The sequence below is a fragment of the Leptosomus discolor genome, chromosome 7 (genome assembly GCF_034619465.1).
Source record: "Leptosomus discolor isolate bLepDis1 chromosome 7, bLepDis1.hap2, whole genome shotgun sequence".
Classification (NCBI taxonomy): domain Eukaryota; kingdom Metazoa; phylum Chordata; class Aves; order Leptosomiformes; family Leptosomidae; genus Leptosomus; species Leptosomus discolor.
In genome coordinates, this window is record NC_141397.1 from 28,178,105 (window position 1) to 28,204,413 (window position 26,309).

Sequence of the window (26,309 nt, forward strand, 5' to 3'; positions counted from 1 at the left end):
CTGCAATATACTGCAGCTTCCCTTAAATAAATGTGGACTAAAGGTCATTTTGATTTGGGAGATCAACATCTAAACCTGTATTTTGTCCCAGCTCTGTTCATCTTCAAAAAACTAATATTACAAGGCAGGGTTACAGGAAAGGAGAGGGAAAGGGACAACATTTTTGAGTTTTTGTCAAAATTTTTCAGTCAAACTCTGTGCCCGTGAGCACAGCAAGCTCTAGCTAAAGTGTGTGTCTGTTCTGTTGATAGACTCAGTGTAGCCACAGCCCGTCCGATTCAGATAGGTCTTGCACAAAGAGGATTGATGTGAACTTACACAGCTGAATTTCATAGTATCACAGCACTGTAAAGAAGGATGGGAAAAATCCTGGAAAAGATACTTATTCTCAAAGAATCAGTTAGATTTTTCTCAGCTCTTCCCAGTAAAAAAATAGAAGAAATAGTTTTCAGTGTATGTGTTTTAAGATTATTGTTGCTTACATTTGGAGTCTGGGAGCAGAGACAAATGATGCCATGTATTTCTATGATTCAGAAATAATTTTTTGTCCTACAAAAACAATAATTGAGGTCTGCCTCTGCACTGTCAGAGTCTGGAAAATTGTTGATCAAAGCTGTGGGGTGGTGCCTCTTTGTGCTTTTTCTCCTTCACAAATGACACTTTGCAATCTAGAGATGGAAAGTGATTGCCCTGAGGTGGTCAGGCAGTTGGACTAGATGATTGTTGTAGGTCCCTTCCAGCTGAACTATTCTATTCTAGTCTAAAAAAACCCCAAGATGGAAGCCCATGTAAACAGCAGTAATGAGGTAGTCTTGTTCATGTTGAGAAAATAAAATGGGGTATACTTATCCTTATTATTAATATACATTAAGGAATTATTATTGCCCGCAGCCTTACATTGAAGCTAATAGAGTTGATGATCTTAAAGGTCTTTTCCAGTCTAAATTATTCTGTGATTCTGTGTACCCATTGTACTGGTCTCTCTCCAAACAGAAGACATGTTCAGTTGTGTGGTTGTGTGAGTCCCTCTTCTCATCACACACAGACACTATAGATTGGCTGTCTGCTTTTAGGACATGCGGGCACCATATTCAATGAGTTCCAAACCTCTGAGATGGGTCAAACATCTATTTAGTCTCTGGTTTGATCTTAATAGGGAGGATTTGGTTCAATTGTATTGTGCAAATTTGGAGAAGACAACTTCATTTAAGTCTAACCTTTTGTGAGATTATTTGACCGAGGCAATCTAAACTTTGAGAATATATTTGTCTTTAAAACCTCTTAAGTAATTTCTAGTGGTTGGTTGTGGTCATTTATTTAGTTGTGCCCAGTGTTGTGTAAACACTGCGTAGAAATTCAATTTAGACTCTTTGGTCCTGATAAGTAGATATAAAGGATTTAAGAAATAACCTTTCCTCACATACCTAGCATTCAGAAGTGTCTGGTTGGTTTTATAAATATTTATCAGTATACGCCTTTATCTGTAATAAACCACAGTGCTATTGCATCACTGAAAATACCTCAGATTGATTGATTATTGATATACCTTCTCAAGCTTTTACTAAATTTAGTAAATAAAAATTAGATTCTCTGTAAGCAGACCTATTCTTCAACCTTCAGTCTTCTCTGGTTAAGAAAATAGTATGTGTATAGAGAGGCAAAAATAGGACATGTGTAGCCGGAGACATTATATTTTTTTTTCTGTTCACTGAGCTGTTTTGTTTGATGAGTGTTTTCTATAAAATGCATATACTCCACTGTACTACTTCACACTTCCTTTGTTCATGGGTGAATAAGATCTACTGTTTGCATGGTATGATATGAAGGAGGACTTCTGAAAGATCAAGCCTGTTGCCAGAACGAGCTAGGGGACATCTGCAACCAGGAGCTGTGGCAAGGTCTCTGAATGTGCTTTCCATGTGGCAGTGATCTCAGTAGCACTGAGGTGGAGGACACACCTCATGCAGCCCTCTGATGATTGTTTCTAGCCTCCAGAAATCCGTGTGTTCCTGGTGTTTTGAAAAAGCTGTATGTAACCTCATTTAGGGTAGGCTTGCCATCTGTTTGAGATCAGGGGAAAAGTGGAAGTATCTGGTGACCCTCAGAGTTCAGAGGACACCTGGGTCCTGCCTTCCTCAGAAGTGCTACAGTGCTAATGAACATGCTGTAATGGTCTGTGGAGGCATTTTAACGTGGTAAATTAGGTGCCAAATAAGCGAAGGTTTCCCAACTGTAGCCAGCTAAAGTGAGGTGATAAGAATCACGGTGCACAAGGTGAGGAAAAAGGTGCAGGTTGGATGATTTGTGTTAGCTAACTCAGTAAGATTCTGGATTAAGTTAATCAACAATGCAGATAGGCTACTGAATTTTCACTAGAAAGTATTATACTGTGCATTGGTACTAAATTAGTTGTACTTCTATCTGTGTCTGATAGCTAGAACACTCTCCTGTCTCTCCCATTTTTGGCTTCCTTAAGTGCCCTTTCCCAGCTATGAGGCTTTGCGCACCCCCCTATAGAAAACTGCACCTTTGAAACAATTGGGTTGGTGAGGCATGTGATACCTACTTGAAAACTGCAGGGAATTCTTTTTTGGCCTGGATAAAAAGCTCTCAGGTTTGAAATTGAACGTTTTCCTTTTTGATTGATTGTAGCATATAGAGCCTTTCTTTGCTCAGACTGTTTAACCCAGAAAAATAAATCAGCATGTTGGTAGATGGAAATGCTGCCTATCCTGTTCTTACTGGGATATCAGCCTACAGTGTATCTTTTTAAGGTAGCTAAATAACATCTGGGCTCTTGCAGCATATAGAAATTCATCCATGAGCATGAACAATGGATGAATACTATGACCTGGAAGTTTCCAAACTGTGCAAACTTCCCTAAGTCTAGACTTAAGCGTATAGTGATGTTTCTGCTTCTCATTGTACATTCAGTGATTATTGAAGAGAGCTTGAGAGATTATTACACTTTCTTTGTAAAGATGATGGGAAAGTATATCAAATCTTTTTATTGTCACGATAATTATAAAATCAATCACATTACGTATTATTGTTGTCTCTTCAGCTTTTATATTTGTAAGACAGAGCAACACTACAAAGTTAATACAGCAAATATTCATCAATGCAAACTTTCATTCTCATGACAGTTTATTTCCTGGAAATGAGAAGGGGAAAACAAACAACCCCAAAGCCTTAGTAAGCTGGAGAAAAGATCACCCACAAGTTCCACAGCTGTATCAGAAGCTTCTTGTCTTAATGCCCCTTTTTTCTCCTCCTCATGGCCAGTCTTTCAGTGGTATCTTTCTCTTTCCTTTCCAACCTGGTATTTTCTCAGTTCTGTTTTGCTCTGTCCTGTTACTGTCTGCTGTACATATGTTCGGATGCAGAATTGGGAGGAGTGAAACTTCCACCTTGCCAAGTGCCAAAGATGGAAGACAATGACTCAAAATACCGAACCAGCAAAAATATTTCATGGCCATGGGACACAGATTCAGATGGTTGGCATTGGCAATGGTGAAAAATTGAGTCCATGTTACTGCTTATACCCACCTTTGCCTTTGTTCTCTCCTTGTAGACAAAAAACTTGTAGACTAGTGTCAGGACTTCTTTGGCTTGTAGAGTTGTGTTGTTTGTGCTTCTTTAGGCAGTACAGTGTTTTAAAACTTCATCTTTACATCAAGATGTAAAGCTTTACGCTTAAAGCTTTGCTAGATTGCTGCCTATCGCTACCTAGGTTTACCATACAGAATGAGTATCTTCATGGTTCTTTCTCTTCTGCAGTGTCCCTTCAGGTACATTGAACCTCATATCTGAAGTGATTTTATGTTGTCTCAGCTCCCAGAAGAGGCAGCTACCCTGCAGCTTCCATCTCTGCCTGTTTTGTCTCTGGCATTCCTTGAATAAGTACCTCTGACTTCTGTTTTAAAACCTGTGCTTCTTCACAGAATTTGTGCATTTCAAAAATTACCTCTAACATTGCTTTTACCAATTCACCTTTGAGGAAGCGGATGGTGCACTCTGAGGGCTCAGCCGAGTCCGTGTACTGCTGAACCCATCTGGCACTGGAGAATGCTGTCCTGCATTGTTTACTCAGGGCAGTTAGCAAGCAGACTTTCTGGGGGTATCACGATCAAATGTTTCCCCTCTTTCTTAATTTTCTTTATGTTACCAATGGATTCAAACTCTATACAATCAGTGCAGCAAGATGTAAATGATGTTCAAAACAAATTCCCTGCCCAGAGATGCATAGAAAGGAAGCATGCCCTGACGAAAAACTGAGTATTGCAGTAGGGCCTACAGCGGCACCAAAACACAAAAGAAAGCATCCTAGAATGTAATTTCACAAAGGTTTTGTTCAGAAATCAGAGTTTGAAACACTACCTTAGCATGCTTCATGCTGCTCCCTACTGGACTGCAAATTATTAACTTAAGTATTTATTAGCAGCTGGTGATTCTCTTAGCCTGTAGCCACTAGGCTGAGATGAGGTATGTAATCTGCCTGTGCTAGTACCTACACAGCAGCCTCTATTTTGTGTTTTTCAGTACCATTGCACTCCTGGCATCAAAAAAGGGAGTTTTTCACTAAAGATGATCAGATTACACTAAACACAGTGAAATAAAGACAAGAGTTGCACCCCTGTGGTTTTTGGAAGAGAAAGTCCTAGTTTTGCTGAGCAGAACCCAACACTTTCTCCCTTGAAAATTTTTGGTTTGTGTTCAGGGAAAAACTCACCCTGACTGTAATCCATAACTGAATGGGATGACACTGACAGTGAGCCTGAATCCCAAGCAAGCTGTGTTGCAAGCATTACCAGTGCTTACATACCAATGTCATCATATGCACTACACAAATTCAGCAGCCCCACAAGGGCCTTTGGTAAATTGAAGTAAAATGTTGTAGCTGGACTTTTCTGCATGTAAGAACCAGTTATGAAAGAGCTCATCTGAAGGGATGCTAGAGGTAGGGGAGAAAACTTTTCAGGGTGCTTTTGTAAAGAAATTGGGATTTGTGTCTAGCTTGTGATGTCATAGATTAATTCTGGGCTTCCACACGTCGTTTTGCTGCCCCTTTTCAAATAGTTCTGGGAAGAGCACAAGTATGGTTTTAGCATCTTCCTTCCTGGCAGCACTTGAGAAAGGCCTCTTTCGCCCCCTCCCTTTGGATCTAATGTAAAGTTTTCCCAGGTTCTCACTTTTCACGCACTCCTGATGCTGACAACAGTGTAAGGCGAAGCATTTACAAAGAAGAGTTTTTTCTTGGCTGGTTACCTTCTAAAACTTTAACAGTTTTTTTACACTGCAAAGGGTAGAGAAGTATTACAAGTTTGTTTAAAAATTTCCCAATGTTTGTTGCTTTGTTTTTATTCACTCTTTTCCTTTTTTTCTCCTCAACAGTTATTTAAGGTAAATGATTATGGTGATAGCTCTCTAATTCACTATTTGAATTCCTGTTCATCTCTTCTTCTGCATTTTTAGAAAGTGTCAAAGACAGGAAAACATTGCAAATGTAAATTCATACTTTTATGATTTGAAAAATGAACAATGTTTACATAGGAAAGAAACCATAGGAGCTCATATTGTTCATTTAGTGTTGGTTGAAGTTGTGGAATACTATATGAAATTGAATATTTTTTGGTGTACTTTCAGAGCATCAATTATGACTAGACCTGTGTAACTCCTAAGTCGAAACAACACAGTGATCAAAGTCAGATTTTTTTCCCCCACTTCACTTTTAATCCATGAACGTGAATTTTGTAGGCAATTTTTCAGACAGCAGAACTTTTGTTGGCATTTTATGAATTTCTGCAGCCTTTCTACTTGTCAATGGCAATTTTAGAGGCAGCTTTTCAAAGCAAATTTCCAAATATGGGGGAAAATTATCTACTGTCCCTTCTTTTTCTTTTTTCAAATGGTTGAATCTGGCATATATATGTTCAGCTGGGTAGTCAGGTTTTACTCAGCTGCAGAGAAAGATGGAGGGGCTGACTATATTATACTCTCACTGAGCCTTTTAATGTTGCAAGTCTGGTGCTCGTGAAGCCTGATTTTTTCTGTGCCGGAGCTGAGGCTCTCTTTAGATTCTTTGTTGTCTAATAATAGTGGAGAGGTTACACTGCTATGATTTCCTCAGTGGAGGTTCAATCATGTACGTTGGCCATTTATTGTCATGCAATGCATACACACTTAATGTTTTAGAAAACTCCTTGACATCATTTGAAATTGGCTGATAGTTACATTGGTCTCTAGAGATGGACAGACATTTTGAATCAACCTTGTTTTCCTGAGCAACCGTGTTTAGAAGATACCATTTAGGCTAAAACTAATCATGTTTTTTGCTTTATTGCTATCCTTCCCTTGAAAGGCTTTTGATTATTCTGTGAATTCACTAGTTAGTTAGAATTGCTGTCTCAAGGGGAAATAAAACAAGAATGTTTATTTTGGATCCTTTTAGATCCAGTTAATTCCATACAACAATATTACTCTACTGTTAAGGTTAAGGATTTTTGAGGGATGAATGAAGTCTGCTGAGAAACGTCAGGGTTTTCATACCCCAAACCTACACAGTCTTCCTGTTCTGGTCAGAAACCAGCATCTTCTACTGACAGTACAACTACAGCCTAGAACTCAGCTCATGTTAACTCATGTTTACAAAATGCCTTTGTAGGCTGAAAGCCTTGTGATAGTGATGTGAGTTTACCCCACTTGCCATTCCAGGTTCAAAATGCATTTTTAAGTTTTTAAAACTTAATTTTGTCTTTTTAAGATTTTTTCTTGGCATCTTAGAATTATTTTTCACTTGCAGTGATTCATATCAGTATTGCTGGATTTAACCAGTGCTTGACTAAACTATTTTATCCTCACTGAGGTAAGTGGTGGCTTAATTATGGTGTCTTGCATTCTCAGTTGCCACAAATGTGCTATTTTCAGTGTTCACATTAAGTTGGAGGAGTTTATTGTGTAAAAAAAATACAGATAAACTCTGAGTGGCTTGAGCCCTAGCTTTGTTTCTGTGTTTTACCCTGGGACAGAATTTGTAAACGTCATTCCAGATGCTTCATCCAAACCTTACTGAAAAACCGTAAAAGCATGGATCCTGTTCAGATCAGCCGTTGCAGCCTCTGACTGGAGGTGTTTATGAGTTGGTGTGCTTAGCATGTGGTGTGGCAGGGGAGGCTGAAATGATGACCACTGATAGCATAAATTGGACAAAACTGGGAAAAGGCAGGCTGGATATGCCTTCAAAAGTTTTGCTCTATTAGATGAAGATCAAAATGATCTTTGATAAAGCAGTAACTTGCACAAATTTCTTAATCACTGTAATGCTCAGCATGATTGTTTTGAAATAACTGGCTGTCCCGATACATATCGCTTCCCTTCCCTTTCCTTCCCTCTGATGCTCCTATGCTGTTGCCGTTTGACACAGTCTTTGTGAAGCTTTCCCTCTTCATTACTGGACAGAAGGTCCTCAGAAGTTTTTTAGCTAGAGTGCACCTCTCAGCACCTGTGGTGTGGCCGTCTAAGTGCTATATCATCTAAGGAAGTGGATGGCAAAGTAAAATAGCTTTGGACAGCTTCAGTATCTGTCTGTCACATTTTGCATTATTGATGTTGTGCAATCTTACTGACATAATGCAGAAGTAGGCCTCAGGAAGGTCAAGCAAAGCAAATCACTGAGATGCTGCTAGTGGAATTTCAACTAGTCATGGTGGAGCTGAGACTGAGGGTGAGGGAGGAAAACAGGAAGGAAAGGGGAGGATAGGCAGAAAGAACATAGTATTGGTGCCAAGACTTCAAGCTAATCCATGTTTATTGTGCCTGTTTAGCAATATTTGAGGCATGACAATTTACAAGAAAAATATGAATACATTTATCTGCAAAAGGGTCATTTGGGAGCTAATACTTCCTTCAGTGAGAGCCTAAGGGAGGAGGGTATTTGGGTACTGCAGTGGCGAGTACAGCTGAAGTGTTCAGTGCCTCTGCAGCAGGAAAGCAAAGCTAATTGGTCTGCAGATGTCTGCAACCCAATGACACTCCTGCATGGCATGCGGAATCCAACAGTGCATGCAGGGAAGGGAGATGGGACACATATGCCTTTGTAAACATGATCATGATATGTGTAAGAAGTTTATTTTAATAAACTATCTGTACAAATTTCCTGTTGTTCTTTGTTGCATCTTTTTCTCATTATCTCTCTTCAAAGACATCTTAGTGCTGCTCCTCTTTCTAACCTTGGGTTATTTCGGACAGATGTTTTTGAAGGGCTTTGTTTGTGAAGGACATCTCAGGTGATTTTTTTTTTCCTTCTTCTTATGTGAACAGCCATGAATGAAAAGTGTTTCCTACAATTTACTTGTCATTTAATTGTCAGCTGCACAACTTTATTTTTACAATTTTTAGTGCAAACATTGCATTGCTTCATTTGTAACTGCTAATCTATTTTGTAGCACAATGAACAAGCCATCAATTTTAAAAGTTTCTTTTTCCCCAAGAGGTCATTTCCCAATCATGCTCTCCAAATTTAGCTATTTGCATTTTTGATCCATCAGGTCATGCAATCTTGAGTTTTTTCCATAACATTTGCAACTAGTAATTTGTACCAGCTGGAGCAGCCATTCTCACTCCTTTTTTGTGGCTTAGTAAAGGAGAGGTGAGTTCCTGCAATTAAAACAAGGAGGGAAGATTCCACCAAGCAAAAGTGCATGATATATTCTTAGGATGGACTTCTTGGGATGCTTGCATAGCCTTTTTGAGTTAATCTCCAAGTAGGACATGTAGTCTTGGAGAAATGAGCATGGCTTAGGAATTTGCTTTCACCTGAACATACTTTAACTATCAGTGTTACAGTGGCCAAGTTGTGGTATTGGGGTAAGCCCCATTCCTGTGCATATTAGCAAACATGCAGGTTTGAAAAGCTATTAATGGTTAGCTGCAGTACACCTTGACTATTAGCCAGGCTGGCAATTAAAGTAGACAAGGAAGCAGTCTGCAATGTGAAGTCCAAACTACCAGGGTGTCAATAAAGAGCACTGTGTGGAGAACTATTCCAAATTGTTTGCATTCCAAAAAAACATGGCTGGGATCCTATCCGAACTATTTTTTGTTATGATTTGTGGCTTGGCAACCTCCAGCTTTCATTTTGTAATTGCCTCTTCTTGCCATTTCTTTGCAAAGACTATGGTTCTCCTGATAGTGCCCAGGTTGTTAAAAATTCCTGGCATGGCAAATATCTAGCTCAACACCTTCATCATATGCAGCTAAAAGTTGGCAACAGCCTTGGTTTTCCAGCCTTTAGCAAATGACAAGGGAATGTTTACTACTGACTTTGGGAATGCTTCCCTCAAAATAAAGATAATTAAGCGTAGCAAGAATGGGCTTGTTTTGTAGCAGCATAGACTGGCCAACTTGCAGCCGCCAAGAGAGAAATGATTTTGCGGTTTAATGCAAACTTTGTGGCCTTTAGGAGAACAACAGCTTGTTTTTGACAATATTTGTTGAAAGGGTAAATTGTATGTTGAGAAAAGGCATATTAAGTATCTGAGCTAATGCTGTGTAAATAATGTAAATCAATTACCTCTGTAATATTCCTGGTAAGTATATTGTCCTGAATGGAAATCAGAGGTAGAAAAGTGAGGATCCACATCTTAAACATGTCTAAAAGCCTCAGTGCCTGGGTATCCAAAATCTACCAAGGAAGGGTAATAGCCTTTAAATATAAAGGAAATGGTTGGATTTTTTAAATAGAAATCTGAGTATTTGCCATTTATGCCAATTTAGAATAAAAATCTAAAATGTTTTATGAATGAGTTACCTCTGATCATAGCAAAAATTAGAGTTGTAAAACGTATCATTCATGAGAAAATGCTTTATAAATCCAGATTTATATGTAACACAATATCTTTGGCTAATATCAGCTGGCCTGTCTCTAGTGGGGTCAGTGATGATAGCTTCAAGAGCGTGCAGCTGCCTTAGGGATCTAAAGAACCTTAGGGGTCTGTTAGAGTAATCAGGAAGTTTGCCAAGCTGAGGTCATATGGGAATTTGCCGTTGCTCTGTGCCTGCCTGTCTCTTGCCGTGGCTGATGGGATATAAGTGAGATGTAGTCTTCGCCTGAGTCTTGAGAAGTGCTGATGGCTGAAGGTGGTCTGAAAGGAAGCAGCCTGGGAACCACTTCTCCGGTCTTTGCTTACTGGGCATTTCTGAAGACCAGGCAGGGACATGTTCCTGCCTTAACTTCGCACTGCATGTGGACTCTGATCTGCACTTGCCTAACTGCCCTGTAGGTTCCTAAAAGCTGCTCTGGAACGTAACTGATTTTAGGAACTGGAAAGAATGAGATAATTGCAGACTTTCTGCCTGTGGATATTTTAATGGTAACAGATGGGGGAGAACTAAGGTTACAATGAAATATTTTGAAATTATCTGTTGAACTTCTCCCTGATCTCTGCAGTGAGCATTAAGTAAAGAGTAAGCGTGGAGCTCTGACATTCAGATCTGCACAAAGCAATCTGCCAGCATCATTTGGAAGAATGACCTTGTTCAAGGACCCAGAAATGTGATAATTGTGGTTTCAAAGAAAAAGATTCCATCTGTATAAAACAAAGGGGAATGCGTCATTGAATGCATCAACACTAAACTGATACTGTGTGTGCCTCAAATGCAAATGTAGATGGTTTGTTTCAGATACCTGTTTTTAAAGATGCAAATTAAAAATTGTTAGATTTGTGGCTGACATGTTATAGCGGAGGTAGTTTTTTATAAAAGGCAGCAGTGATTTGGAAAGGCTTAATTCTGGATGACTTAATTTGCTGTCTTTGGATCTCATTTTCAAAAAATTCAGTGATCCTACGTTTTCCCCAAAAACGTAATTCACACTAGCATCCCAAAAATAAGTAGTCTGCCAAAAGGAAAGCTTACTTTGGGAAACACCAGTTAGAAGATGGCTAGTTGTGAAAACAGGATATAGCAGCCTTTCTTTCTCTCCCACATCGGAAATTTACCCTCGATCAGTTCTCAATTATTCAGTGGAAATTCACCTTATCTCAGCTGTCTGAAACCACAATGACTGCCTAAGCCTATCTTTTGTCTCATTTCTGTCATTAGTGGGGGAAGGAAGGCACACCAAAAAGGCAATGCACCATTTCCTGAGGCAGCTTTTGAAGGTGGTGCATCCTGGCTATCCATCCCCAGTGACTTCCATGAGCATCTGTGTGCCTGATTTCTACAAAAGGTTAGTGCTAGGTGAGGTGGCTGACTTGAATGAAAAAATACCTGTGACCAGGACATCTAATGACCTCGTCACCAAAGACTCTGACATCAAAATTTTACCCACATTAAGGCTTTTTACTGATTATATTTTCTGATTCAGTTCCTCGAATTCAGAACCCAAGCATGGGGAAAGGTGTTTATGAGAGGAGAGCACACCCTTTAGAAGTTTTCAGTAGCAGGTGATGGAGACAGGTAATTCAAAGGACTTGGTGCTGAGGAATTGATTAGGCTACTGTTTTATTGAAAATCCTCCAGTAAGCCAAAGTTTACTAATATTTTGGGCACAAGACTTCCCTTCCAGTAATAGGCGTGAAGGAATTTATGGCTGTTAAGTGAAAATATAAACTAGATGTGATTTCACTTATAGTTGACTAATGTGGTCAGAAGCTTATTTGACTTAAGATGAGTTGAAACAAGCCATTCACCATCCTGCCAAGGCCACTGAAATGATCATTGTTGAATTTTCATGCTTCTAAATAATACAAAGTTAATTTATTACTTCATTTTTTATTTTTTTTTTTTATTCAAAGGAAGAAGGATATTTTAGGAAACATAAGGAAGGCAAAACAATTACTTGAGAAATTGCTTGTAATTTCTTCTGATGAAAAATGCCAGTGTAGCAGTGCTCTGCGGTTCAGTGGTTGCTTCTTGCAAACACATGGGGTTTTTCTTCTCTGGATGTTGTCACTTGCATTTTTTTTATACAAAAGTGGTGACAGAAAATAACTATCCATCCTAGTACAAATCCATTGGGTCACAGGCTACAAGTTACTCTATTCTCAGTTGTGCTTTGAGGATTACTGATGGAGCTGGCTTTCTAGGTTGTGTCTTTTCCTCAGTGGTTCACACATGCTATATATGCAAAACCTTACACTAAGATGTGGCAGACTGGAACGAGCCATACCTGCTGACTGTTTTGAAAAAACATGGTGAGCTCCTGGATTACCTTCTGTGTGTTCTGTACCTCCCCCACCAACCCACTATTTGAGTGGAGCATCAAAGGGTTTGCTATGCAAACTGTGGAGACATCTGTCCACCCAGCTGACTGAAATTACTGCACACGTGAGTTATACCGCATAACCACATGCAGTCCACTCCGGATGCTTTTGGGCAGTGTTAAGTATCCTGTGCATTTGCTTTGCAGATTTTTACACCCCAGCAGGCAGACAGATACTGTCATGGGGCATCTGACAGACCTTGTGTGTGCTCACTGCTTAGCTGGTCTGCACATGCTCTCTAATTCTGGTATGTCCCCAGAATACCAGATTTATTGAGTTTGTACATTATAGTGAGATAGCAGATGCACACCTATTTCCGTGTAGCAATTCTTGAACAGAAATACAGTTCACTGTGCAGTGAACATCTGTTTCTCAAACTTATTAATTAATTTCCTACCAGTAATTATGGTGGTTTTCCAGAGAAGGGTGCAGAATGTACTGTAGACCAGAAGGCAGGGTTTTGTCTTTCAGTTCAGCAGATGTTTGTCTTTCCAGCCTGTAGGAGTGACCCTTGGTCTTTTTCTGTGTGTAAACTGAAGCTGGCATTTATGCAATCAGGTCTACTTCTGATTATTATTTTGTTAATTTTGAAAGCTAGTGGTTGCTTTATTTATTTTGTTGTTGTTTTTTTTAAAAAAAAAAAAAAGTAATGTGAGCTGGCTATCAAATGAATGTTATCACAAATGAGTTGTCTTTGAAATCGTTCTCTTGTGTTTTCATTAGGTAAGGGTAATTTGACTAACAAAAGCCCAATAAACACAGGCTGATAGCAGAAAGTGCCTCTTATTCATGCCTCCAGAGTCTGAGTGACAAGGACTTGCCGAAGCAGAAAGTGTTCCGCACTAGTGTCTAACTGTAATGACATTCCTTTTGTCTGCAGAAAACTCATGAAGAACCTTACTGTAACTGAGATCAATGCCACTGTGTACCAGTTTGTGTGGGTGAACCTCTGTGATGAACAGGACCATTTCCCATACTGAAGTTAATGCTCTCTGTCCAAGCATTAATCATGGCAAGATTGTTAGAAATGGTTTCTTTCATGGATGCAACAGCTTGTATTCTGATCCAATTGCAATTGCAACATTGCAACACCTTTCACAATTATCCCTACTTCCATTGGAAGTTGGTGACATTTGAGACTGAAGGAAATGACTGAACAGCACAAAGTTACTTCACAAGAATAGGGAGAGGCTGTGAGAGCAAACCTGATTTCTTACAAAATGTGTTACAGGATCCTTTATGTTTACAGGGAAGCCCCAAACTTTTTGCTCATGGAGGGCAGTGTCAAAATGACACTGAATGCAATGCGTGCTTAAGGAAACTTGGACTTAAATTTTAAAAGTTGATTCCAAAGCTTTGGAAACTTGAGGAATAGCAAGAACAGATTCTCTCTTGCATTCAGGATATGAAACCTGGTGGTTTGTTGCTACATACAACTGCTTTTGTCAGGCATCCATAAAATTCAGTTCTCTGTACAAAACTTTCTTGTGCCATATGTTCGTGGTGCCTAAGTAAAACCTGGGGCATCAGTAAAACTCTCACAAAAGAGTTGAGAAGGGACATTCTCATGTATAGCTGTAGCTGTGGAATGATTTAGTGTTATGAAAAGGTTTTCTCTATTTGTGTATGTGAACTACATATATCTTTGAAAGGAAGTAAGAATGACACATCTTTCCTGGGGTTATTGCAGCAGGAAGCCAGTAACCCGTTTTAGCTAGCTGTGTCACTATTAGCGAGCGTGGGAAGTTCTAATGTTGCTCAAATCTCTTAAAGTTTTTCAGAACATTTTCATATTTTGCAGAAAGATAAATCAAAACCCTTTTTTGGCATGGTGTGGACCACATCTACCTTCTGCTCCTCCTCCTCAGGTGGGCGACAGGAAAATTTGAGTAATTTCTTCCAACCCGTATCTGTAGCAAACTTCAGAACTCACAACCCAGACAAATAATCTTTTCGTGAGGATTTTCTGGTGTAGGGCACAAGTCCTTTATCCCACCAAGCTGTTCTTTAGGACTGACCTATCAAAGATGATTCCCTCAGCTCTGGGATCTCCAGTTTCAGTATGTGTTAAAAGGGACCAAGCAGCAGTCACTTCAGCCCAGGGTTCCCCTCTCTGGCGAGGGCCTTCGATGCATGGTCAGGGCTCAGTTTTAATAAGAAAATCCCCTGCAGGCTTTCTTAATGAAACTCGCATCAGACTTAGCGGAGACTTGCGAATAGCTTCTGATCTCAAAGAATTAGTGACAATTGATGAAAGAATGTTGGCTCAAGAGAGTACTTAACCAGCTCTAGCAGTGATGTGTTCAATAGCTTGCCCTCTTCCCAGGTATAATAAAAAGTCTCTCTGCTTTCTACAAACATCACCTGTCACGTAGTAGACTACCATGGTTGAAACAACATATTAATCGGGTTCAGCTGTCAATATGAGACTGTTTAGCCATTAATATCAAGAGTAAAACAGGTATAAATATTCCATCCTTGGTAATCTGTGATGATATTAGAAATGTATTTTTTATTTTTATTTTTAATGTGCATTCAAAGTATTTTATTCCTCAGTGGGCCCAATGGTATGAGAATGACTCTTGGAGGAAAAGATTGAGTTGTATTGTTGAAAACGTGTGATGAATCACAGTCATAAATCTTTAAAAATAAATGCAGAGACTAGCCATGCAGCTTTGCAGACTTTACACCAGTTGAAGGAACTTGCCCCAAGTATTCAGACAATACGTGTGCTTTGCATGTTAATTGAAGCTGACTGGTATCCAGACTGCGGTGGTGTTAATCTTCTCTGCAGTGATATGTAATGCTATTTAAAAAAAAAAAATCAACAGCATAAAAGCAAGCCCTCTAGCTAAGGAGATAAATATTTGTACACAGATACTGTTTTATTTATAACAGAGAGGAGAATGCTTGGAGCGGTTACTCAGAAATTTTACATTTCAAGAACATGCTGAAAACAGCTTCATTTTTTCCTGATATTCAGGTTGGATCTAGAGGGGCTTTGGGTCTTTGAGCTGTGTGACTTTAATGAACTGAGTTCAGTTGACTGGTTTCTAGTCATTTGCTTTTGATCTCCCTGAATCCTATGGTAGCTAGTACTTTAGGGCACCATTAAAAAGAGCAGGAGCGGAGCTGTGGAACAGCGTACACTTTGGATAAACTCTCATCTTCACTGAGGACCCAACCTGCCCGCTTCACACAAATGTATTGCTCTGCTGAATTCAGCAGGATTATTTGTAGATACTCTCAGGGTTTTTTTTCGGTGGGTGCATACAGATGTTTTCCTTGGAAGGGCAGTGTGGGAGGCTGTATTCTGGAATTGGCCCTTTTCCAAGATTTTACACCTACTTGAGCTCCCTGTGGGGTCAGAGGAACTTAAAATGCGTAGAATTGCTCACGAATAGGCTTTTTCTTTGGGCAGTTAAGGGATTATTCCAAGGACTAAAATGTGAAATAACTATGAGTAGAACAAAGGCTCTTAGAGTTTTTCCATAATATTTGGCACATGTTCACAGAGAATTTGCAAATTGGAGGAATAGCTTCCATTGGAAATCTCATTAAGAAAGGCATTAGCTGTATCTTAATATAATTAAACAACTCGATTTTGAGCTAATATAGTGTGACTAACTAGTTCTTTGTAACTGCTGTGCTGATGACCATAATCTGAGAAACTTGGCTGACCTACAGCCTGGCTCGCTTGTGGCATGTGCCACAGTCTTAAGACAGCTTAATATTAGAAATGCTTAAAACCTCCCTTCTAGCCTGGGATCTCCTTATGCACAGGAATTGGCTGCTTCTTGTACAACTACGTCTGTGGGCTTCAGTGGAAATAGGTCTGATTGATCTGTGCAAATTTTTAGTTCTGAACTTGAAAGGAAAAGGACAGAAAAAAAGAAACAATGAAAAATTAGATTTTGATCAGTCTATAATGAACTTTTTAAACCAGAACAGAACAAAACATGCTTTGGCTGAGTTTTGTTTGTACAAAACAGACAGTTACAATAAAGGCAAAGTAGATGATGAACTGGGTTCCTTAAATTAATTATGATAATTAGATCAGTACATTTCTTTTAGTCAGTAGCCTGACAGACTCAGCATTTTCCTGTGAAATGGTACATGTGACTGAACCCTACTCACTTGCTGCATTGACTTGTCTATGGGGCAAAGACAGGAAGTCAGCATCTTGCCTTCTGCTTCCATTGCTTTAAGACAAGCTCCTAAAAAGAAAACACGTTAAAAGTTTGTGGTAATGTTTTTATTTCAGTCAAAACGGCTTGGTGAATTTGATTGAATTCCAGAATTACTTCAGCCACCCTGAAATGGAATTTTTCAGCTAATAAATTTGCGTGGATGGCCTTCAGTGGGACAACCTGGCCTTAACTTTATGATTGCATTTAGGAGTATTTCAAAAAATGGAGATACATGGAATGCATTAGAGACAAACTGTCACTGGGCTCTTGTTTAGTAAAGGTAACTGGCAGCAGCTGCTGTGACTTAATGAATCCGAAATAGTTACAGATAATGAATGGTAAGACAAAGACAACATAATTTTTTTCACAGAAGAGTGGTTGATAGTGTGACAAGGTTTTATTATAACAACTGTACTTCTGTTTTTCCAAATGATTGATGCACGCAGTACTCTGCATAATCTTCTTTGATGATGAATGTTGCCATGAAGCAACCGTTACTCACTGTGCTATTATTGAACATGAATTTTGAATGACTTGTGGCATAGAGCTGCCGAGTACTTAAATCAATTATATGAAAGTCAGGAAGAGCCAAAGATAATGTTGCTCCTGCAATATTGACTCCTGTGACTTGTGTACAAACAGTGTTTCTGGTAACTAGTTAAGGGGTCACGTCTCTGGACTCACCATGCACGGGATAAGGGAAGGAGGAGGCATATGAACCAATGCTTACTGTTTGAACATGAAAGTTGTTTTGTTTTTTTCTCTTCCTCCCCTCCTGCATTGGCAAGAAAAACTGGGAATGGGTAGGAGGGATCGATGGTTTAGCTCTAGGGAGGAGGTGAATTCATCTTCCAGGTGTGCTGCCTGAGTCTGGAATCAACCTGAAAGGTGGGGGAGCACCTTTCCTAGCTCTGCTCATCAAACATGTGTTGCTGCTCACACCTGGTGGTGCAGTTACACAGAAGAGGGTTATAGAAGCACTGCACAGTCCTGCTTCTTCCATTGGGCTGAGGTTGCTCCATTGGTTCCCCAAGCTGCATTCCAGGATTGGAGGGAAATGTGTGGCATAGCTGAATGCTCTCCATTTGGCTTACAGAGATGAGAAGAGTAGTGTTCAGTGTATTTGTACATCACTGACCTTCCAATCTCCATTCTCACATCAGGAATGAAGCATGAATGATATTTTTGTTTTTCGACTGCCAACAAACCGATGAGTTAATCCTCCCGGTAGTGGAGGGTCCACTTCTTACTCAGGATTCTTTGTAAAGCTAAATATGTAGCTGTGTGTCAGCAGTACCACTGTCAGTAGGAGTGGCATTTATGTGACCTAGCCAATATTTTTCCATGATTTTTGTTCTCTACAGCCTCACTGTTTATGTGAGAAAAGGGAGAAGGGAGGAAACCCAGCTGGAAAGAGCTGTTGGTGCAGCTCCTCAGCTCTGCCATGAAATACCGCCCCCTGGAGACTCGATTTCTGCTGAAAGCACTGATGCCCCAGGGGCATTGTGAAAGCATGTATATTCTTGGATTGTTAAAAACATTTAGGTTTTACTTTTTACTTTTACATTTTTTTTCTCCTCTTTCTGTGCTTTTTTTGTTTTTCTGATTTGCCACAGAACGTAGATTGAAGGAGAGGAAAAGACCAAAAATTGCATAAATATATTAATTGTCTTTGACACAGGAGACATTTTCTGCACAAATTTTTGTTTTCAGAAAGTTTATTCCCACAATAATAACAATAACCCGACAAAAAAACTTGCATGAGTTCTGTTTAATATAGATGGGATATAGGCTGACCTCTGTTTATTGATGTAATGAAGATCATAGCATTTCCTAACCTTGTATAGTATTTCTGCAATAGTATTTCTAAATATAATACAATTTTGCATATGTGTACACTAATCATAATAAATGTCTGACATTTGCCGACAGATGCTACTCAAGAAGTTATTTTCTTTCTTATGGCTGGAATGAAATTGCCCTCTCTTAGCTCCTGTGTTAAATTCCAAGTTATTTCTATTTTAACTTATTTCGGTGTGAGTAGGGGACAGTCATAACTTTCTGACTTATTTGAGCCTAAATATAATGTAATGTTTGCCTGGCATCATTGTGACTGATCTTTGAAAAGTGATTTTTGTTGATTTCTTGTACATGGCTTAAAGAACCTTGTACACTTCCAAGAGTTTTCACCTGCCAACCATGTGTGCTAGGTCTCATGCTGGAACCATTTTTGAACTGACGCTCACTCTTAAAACAATTTCGCTTTGTACTAATCAGATTTCTGTTTTAATTTTCTCTAGATTGCGGTCTTTGGTAAAGCAGTTAGAGAGAGGGGAAGCTTCAGTTGTAGACCTAAAGAAGAATTTGGAATATGCTGCAACTGTTCTTGAGTCAGTATACATTGACGAAACTAGGTGAGTTAACTACAGGCATCAGCACTCTTCTTATATCTACTGCTAATGACACAAAATTGTAATTTACACATCAGTTGGCAAAGTTGTTTTAGACAAGATTTATTACTCACAGACAATACATTTTTAATCATTAAAAGATTGTATTCTGTGTAGAGCAGATCTTCAATCCTTGGTCTAAAAGCTTCTTTAAGTTTCCTGGGTCAGGGGAGGAGGTCAAAAGCAATCATACATGTGATATATATTCTCTTGGAGAAATATTTTCATAATAATTGTGTTCCACTTTTTCTGAAAGTTTCTCAATTCCTACTCCTCTATTCCTTTTGAATAGTGTAAAATCTTTTCACTTGTATCAAGTCTTTGAAATTAAAAAAGTTTTACTGCAGGTCACCATAGAGGTGGTCTGGTAAGATGTTGCAGAGTAGTTTCCCTCTCTGTTATATTCCATTTTCCCAGTGCTAAATGCACTTGTAGAGTCACCTCAGATGACCAGAATGGGAAAGGAGAGGACCGTATGATACTAACTGGGAAGTTAGACATGACCGTAAATGAGCTCTGAACGGCAGAAAGGTCAGGAATATTGATGAGCTGAAGATGAGAAGTCAGAGGACGATTATGTAGTTGTGCGTCAGAAGGCCAATACTTCTAGTTTGTCGGCCTAGTAGTGAGCTTCTCAATCTGACTTTTAACTATACAACAGAATAAACAATCTGTTGAAGACTTGCACAGTTGTGTTCCGTTAGGGCTGATGAACCAAAGACTTTTAACAACTGCTTTAATTAAAATATATGTGAGTTTCTTTTTTTTTAATAATGTTGCAATGCTTTCCAAGGGAGTCTGTTTAACCATCTTTTTCCTTCCCTTTCTAGGCGTTTACTGGACACAGAAGATGAGCTCAGTGACATCCAATCTGACTCTGTGCCCTCGGAGGTTCGGGACTGGTTGGCTTCTACCTTCACACGGCAAATGGGGATGATGCTCAAAAGGACAGAAGAAAAACCCCGGTTCAGGAGTATTGTCCATGCAGTACAAGCTGGGATATTTGTGGAAAGGTAATGGAGCATGTAATTTCTTTGTTCTAGTAGCTGTCCTGGTACCGCAGATTGCACCTGTAGCGTGTGATGGCACAGTGACAGGAGATGGAGGAGAGTACTTTACTCCAGAAGTCCTCAGGCAACTAGGAGATGACTCTATTGAATGAAGAATACTTTAATACGCTTCTAAGGATGTTTCTACATAAATCTGGATAACACCTTGAAGCCTGGGATTAAGTAACAGATTGCAACATGAAACAGTACATACTGATCTGTTCTTAGCATAATACAGATGTAATAGCACATTTGAAATAATTTTAACAGAGAATATGCACCTCTGCATAGCCCTAGGTCGAGAGTGATAGCTTTTAAAATGCGGTCAGCCCAGACCAAGTCCTCTCTTGCCTCTGCGATCTAGTATTTCTTATGAAGAACTGCTAAGAAACAGAAGAAAATCCTGTATCATAGTATTACTGGAATGAACTATAGACTAAGACTGATGTGAAAACTTTGGAGCTTAGGGAGGATTTCAAAAGACTCATTAAGTCTTCTCAGCCTTCTCTGTGGTGATTTGCATCAGAACCTGCTGCTAAAACTGATTTTATTTTCTGAAGCCTTTAAAACATTTAGTCATTTCAATTTGGACTCACTTCCAATCTTATCTGCTGGTTTTGAGTAACCACTCTTCACTGACATTCTTTGTTCAAGCTAGAAGGACTCTGGCGCATGTGAAGCTGTCAGCAGACTTTAGGCAGCGTGAAAGACAGCAGGTCCCAGGTCTCTACAGCAAAACTCAAGTCAGGAATGGAAAAGCGGAGTGCCTTCACAGTTCATCAGAATCGCAGTGACAACCTACCAGCCCTCTGTGCAGGAGGCTGGGTGTATCAGGCAGTGGACCACAAGCCACACAGAAGCCTCCTCCAGCATGTCTATAGACAATTTTTTTATCTGTGTACCAAAGTTACTGTACATATGTTAAGAGTGGCAGCAAGTTGTGATAAGACTAAACCTGTCATTTCTCCTTGGAACAGGTTTCTCCTAGATTTGACAGGCTGTTTGCGAATTAGCCCTCACTCTCAGTGGGGGACTTGCTCAACAAGGAAGTAAATGAACTGTAGAGAGCTGGCTGCAGGAGGCTGTTTTCCAGCTGATCTGAATCACTGTGGCCCAAAGGAGGAAGTGTTCAGATATGATATGGCACCAGAGGAAGGTTGTGGGTCTCCTGAGCTAAGGGAGAGGGACAGTGCCTGAATTGTCACTTAAGAGAAGGCTATAGGGCTCCATACTGGAGGGAGGAGGGGGTAAGAAATTCTGTAATTCAGGGAGTGGGTGAATTCAGCTCTCCAAAGGGGGCTGACTTTTTTCAGATCTGAGTGCAGAATGTGACAAAGAAAAAGGGAAGTGAAGGAAGACTTCACACAGGATCGTTTCAGATGGGAGATGAGAGCTTTCCATCATCACCTTTGAGTCCTATGTTGCTTAAGTGCAAAAATGGATGACCTGCAGAAAGGCATTTTAGCTATGAGTGTTTCTGCATTTACCAAGCCTGTTAAACACAGCGTGGCCTGAGAACAATTTAAAATCTGATACATACTTCAGTTCTTTGTTTAGTATGGTTGCAGATGTTGATTATTTTCTTATTCTTTCTCTCTCTGTCCCTCAAACACACACACATGACAAACACCCAAAAGATTTTATACCAGCCTTAAAAAAATGCAAACAAAAGTGACAGCTGTACTAAACTGGAGTTGATTCATTGCAGATAACAGATGATTTCTGAAGTGCATGCAGAATTAGCTTGTGTGTAGACCAGCAAGGACCAAGGGAATTGAAAGAGCAGTATGGTCATCTGCAGTGGAAAACGGGGAACATCTTGTTTATTTAAATATAGCCTTTCCCTCTGATGAAGACCTGATATTGGCAGATTCTCTGTGATGTCCTGCCAGGTAACCGAGCTATGAGGTACTGGGAACTGTATAGTCTCAACTTAGGCTATACAATAAGAATCGTGTAGAGAACATTGTGCAAGTTAGGAACAAGAAGGAAGAAAAAATGCGAATTGCAGTTAGGGTTTCCTGGGCTAAATAAGTTCTCCTATAATGTTCTATTGCTTTATGATTTTTGCTTGTTTTCTTTTGTTTACTTCTATTTATGTGTTGCTTTATCTGTTTTATCTTGGTAGAATGTACAGACGGACTTCAAATATGGTCGGTTTGAGCTACCCACCAGCTGTAATTGGAGTGCTAAAGGTAATCCCAATAAAAAACTGTTGGGGGGGTGTGTCTGTACAAAGTATCAAGATAACACTGCAATATTTGACTTGGTAAGGGGGTCTTTGTACTTGCCCTTTACTTCTCTCTGACATTTAGTTTAGTTCACATACATTAATCATTTACTGGCCTAAGGGTATACCCTTTCAATAAAGAAAAGAATAGAGTTCAAGGCTGTGGCTGTTTTCAGGTTGTGAAGGTTACATCTCTGTTGTAGATGATGGTGATTAAACTGAGGACTTAGTAACATGCTGGAATTAATCTCAACCTCCCAATGGGAAGAAAAAAAACACAGATGGGGAGTGGTGGAGAAAGAAAAGTATCAGTTTCTGTGAGAGAAGGGAATTTCTTGCATTGCTCAGCTTTGGGTCTTCAAAGTGACAATCAGTTTAGGAATAATGACCCTTTTATGGGTTTTGAGATTTCAGAGGAAAACTGATTAGTCAGAAGTAAAAAGTGGAAAAAAAAAAAAGGTTCAATCCGTGGTACAATTGCAAGGTTCTTGACTTAGGCAGGAACTATCAAGACGACAAACACAAGTTAGCAACCAACTGCCTATGCAGCAGCTTTGCAGATTACATGTTTCATGTGGTTCAACCATGCCATGCAATGGTGAAAAAAGGTGACACAGTGGGGCCATAAACAGGGACATTACATGTAAAACTCGTGAAGTGATCCTGCTGCTCTACCCCACACTGGAAAGACCTATAGTTACAGTACTGAATGCTTTTTGGTTTGGAAAGTACAACCCATCAAAAGATGTGGAGGAATTGCAGAAAGTCCATTGAATACAAGAAGAATGATCAAACATGCCTTTTGTGTACAGAATCAAAGCATGCGCCCGCACCTTTTTCCAACTGCAGGTTGACAAGTGTTAGCTTCACTCCTGCAAATGGGATCTAAAGTCTTTTTTCTTTTAGAGCTACACCTCATAGCCAGCTTATGAGGGCACATATCTATAATGGTACCTCCTCTCCTGAGTTCCTCAGCAGTAACAAGACAACGCAAGACCCATCAGCTACTCTTAGCTGACTTAAACCTTACAGAATCCCTCTCCTCATTCTGTTTTAAATTATTAGGGGTCATAAAGAGAATTGATTGTGCTAGAGTAAGATACATCAGTAACAACACAGGCATTGACTAATTTTGCTCAGGGTGAAATAACACCCACTGGGCCACCTTGCACTCTAGGATGTATTTTTTTCCAAAACTATTTTGAGAACGTCTTTACCTGAATGGCCATGGGTTTGCTAGTGGATGTGGCTGAAATGGGAGTTACTTGTTTTGAATAAGTCTTCTGTCTTTGAAATAATACTTAATCTTAAATTTCTCAGTCACATCTCCTTAATGGAAAATGGTACATTTTGTTGCTTACTTCAGTCCAGTAAAGCCAAGTAAAAAAACCCCTGCAACTACCTGGCTGGTGTGCTCTGTAAAATGAGCTGATGGTTTAAGCATACAAAAGGGTGTAGGACTGTACCACCACATCTCTTCAACTGTTCTGGATTACTATAATCAATATTCCCCTCAGAGTAATGCTAATAAGGACAAAGATTGAGATGACATGGAGTCAAAACTAGCTTATTTTTGCATTATGTGCTCTTGGTTTTCCTGCCATGGCCAACAGGACATCTGCACTGAATAACTCAAAGCTGCGGAATCAGCTTGGCAAAATGAGGTTGGTTTTAATAAAACGATGAAATACTGCAGCTTCTGCAAAAAAATGCAGGTGGAGCAGTAGACGTGCAAGTCCTAGGTGTAAAATCTCTCTCACTTTTCCAGTGGATGAGAAGTTAGGCAATTTTTTAAATTGATTGCACAACATCTCTCTATCTGTCTATATGTTGGATACCGATATTTCTACTGCAGTAACCTGTTGCCTTTCTGCATGACATGGGTGTGATGTTGTAAGACCTGTTACCACAAAAGGGATGATCAGCCTTGTCTCTCATTTGAAGAGTGAACATATGCACCATTCATGCAGATGTGTTTGAATAAGTATGTTAATTTACACAGTAAGTTGTGGTGATCTGCTATTCAGCAGTGTAAAGCTAGAGACAGAACATCACATTAACTAGCTGCTGAAGTAGTTGCCTGCTTTAGAATTGAATTTTTCAGCCTTTTCTGATGCTCATGCTGTCATGGCAATATTTTCTGTGCTAGCTAATGTACAGGTAATAAACATAGAACCTGTAGTCACTTACAACGTCTGCAGTATAGACTTCTGCTCGTCTGTGGCTACAAAATGTCAGCCCTTCTAGTAAAATTGAACAGATGAACATCTATCCTTGAATCTGCTTGTTGGCTTATAGAACAAATCAAGTCTCCAGGGTTAAGGACAGACAGAAAGGCAGGAAACTGAGCATTTAGGAGGAAATGAAGTTTCACGTAATGTCTAAGTTCCCCCAAGCAGTGGAGCAATGGCCAAGTAGTTAGGACATAGGACTGAGAAGTAAGACACCTTGGATCTGTTTGCAGTTACACTACAGTGAGTGTATGTGGCATTAGTGCGGCTTATGACACTTCAGCTGAGGGTAAAGGGCCAGTGACCTGCAGACGTGTGTAGAAGGGAAACAGAAAGTTTCCCATCTCTCTCTTCTCCTGCTCCCCTTAGAGAGAAGAGACAGTTTTTCTTCTCCATCACAAGACATCTGTGAAGTTCTGCCTCCCTTTAGATCTCTCCCCTATATAGGGGTCACTTCTGTGTTAAATTTTTTTTTAAGGTCATAAACTCCACTAATTTTCAAAGCATAACTGGTGTTGCTGCAAGCCTCTAAGCCATCTGTGACACTTTCTGTTAAGAGGATTTTTCCCCCTAGTTATTCAGGGTAAAACGCTGCTGTCATTATTGTCAATAGCAAAACTTCTGTTGACTTGACAAGAGCAAGGATTTCTCCCTCAGTAAGATCTAAATAGCTCTACTGTGAAACTTACTATGTGGTTAACCATTATTTTGTGCAAAAGAACAATTCTGATGTTCTATTCTGCAGTTTCACAATTTGGTAAATTTTATCTGCTGCAAGAGTGCAACAGTAACTACAGAAAAAATATATAAAGAACAACCCCCTTTTATTTCTACAAGATAAGGTTGCCTTACAGTGAATTAAATTTCAGCATAGTTGAGGCGACATCATTTTCAATGCCATAGGACCCCAAAGTAAATTATTATATACATGCAAATGTTAATTTGCTTCATTGACTAAGAGAAATGATTGCAAAATAAAAACGTTCAAAAAACAGGAAAATACTTAAAATTGACTGAGTGGATGCTTTGAGCATTATTTTTCTTGCCCATTTTCTAAGTTTGTTCAAGGGCTTCAAAGGGCTGTTTTCTTGCTGGAACTTTTTCTTCTCTTGGGTTTTTTTGCTCTCCAGCATGTACTGAAAGTGTTGAAAAGCTGCGATTTATGATTGCTCTTCTGTGACTTGTGCCACAAATCACCTCTGGAGAGGCTTGTCCCTGCCTTCAGTGTGTGGGCTCTACACAGCTTGTAATGTCAACTGCTCAGCAAGCAAGTGATTTACAAGGATAGGTGAAAGCAGAGCTGAATCTTCAGAATCCTTGATATTCACTCACTGATTAGCCTCTCTGTGGACTGTACTTCCACAAGAGGCATACTCAGCTCTGTGTAATCAACACTATGCAAGTAGCAAGGTTGTCAGGATCAGCCCATGCTGGAGAGAGGTAGTGCCAAAGTACGTTGATCTTGTTCAGAACATAAGAAGTCCTGTAGCTGTGCTGATGCACAGGTGGCCGACCACAAGACAGTTAAAGGTCACTGTCCTTTGCATTTGACTTGCAGTCAGGTCCTTACCTAGAACATGACCATGACAACAAACAACAAAGGTGGGCTGGGCTTTAGAAGCTTGGTAGATAATTGTAATTTAGCATTTTTAATATTGCTAGAAAAGATGGCAGATTTTTAGAAGGGCTTTATTTGTTAACAGTACTCAACATTATGTCTAGCCAGTGCTGATTTCTTGCACTGAGAGCAGCTGTGCACATGCATGTGTGAAATGTAGTCATCTTTCTTTCTTGGTGAAACTGCCACAAGGAAATGAGAGGTAACCTGCAACAGAGTTTGAAAGTGGAGGGAAACTTCAATGTACAGATGTCAATCTTTAATACGTGGTTTAAGGA

The 26,309-nt window shown here is 39.6% G+C and overlaps 1 protein-coding gene across 2 annotated transcripts in view; it reads left to right on the forward strand.

Moving 5' to 3' along the window:
- The window catches only part of PDE1C (phosphodiesterase 1C), a 308,568-nt gene that overhangs the window by 213,994 nt on the left and 68,265 nt on the right, over window positions 1–26,309 (forward strand). For both annotated transcript variants that reach the window (XM_086467641.1, XM_086467642.1), the window contains 3 exons: window positions 18,754–18,867; window positions 19,734–19,916; window positions 22,081–22,147. In XM_086467641.1, coding sequence (XP_086323767.1) covers window positions 18,754–18,867; window positions 19,734–19,916; window positions 22,081–22,147 — 364 coding nt within the window. The remainder of the gene's footprint in view (window positions 1–18,753; window positions 18,868–19,733; window positions 19,917–22,080; window positions 22,148–26,309) is intronic.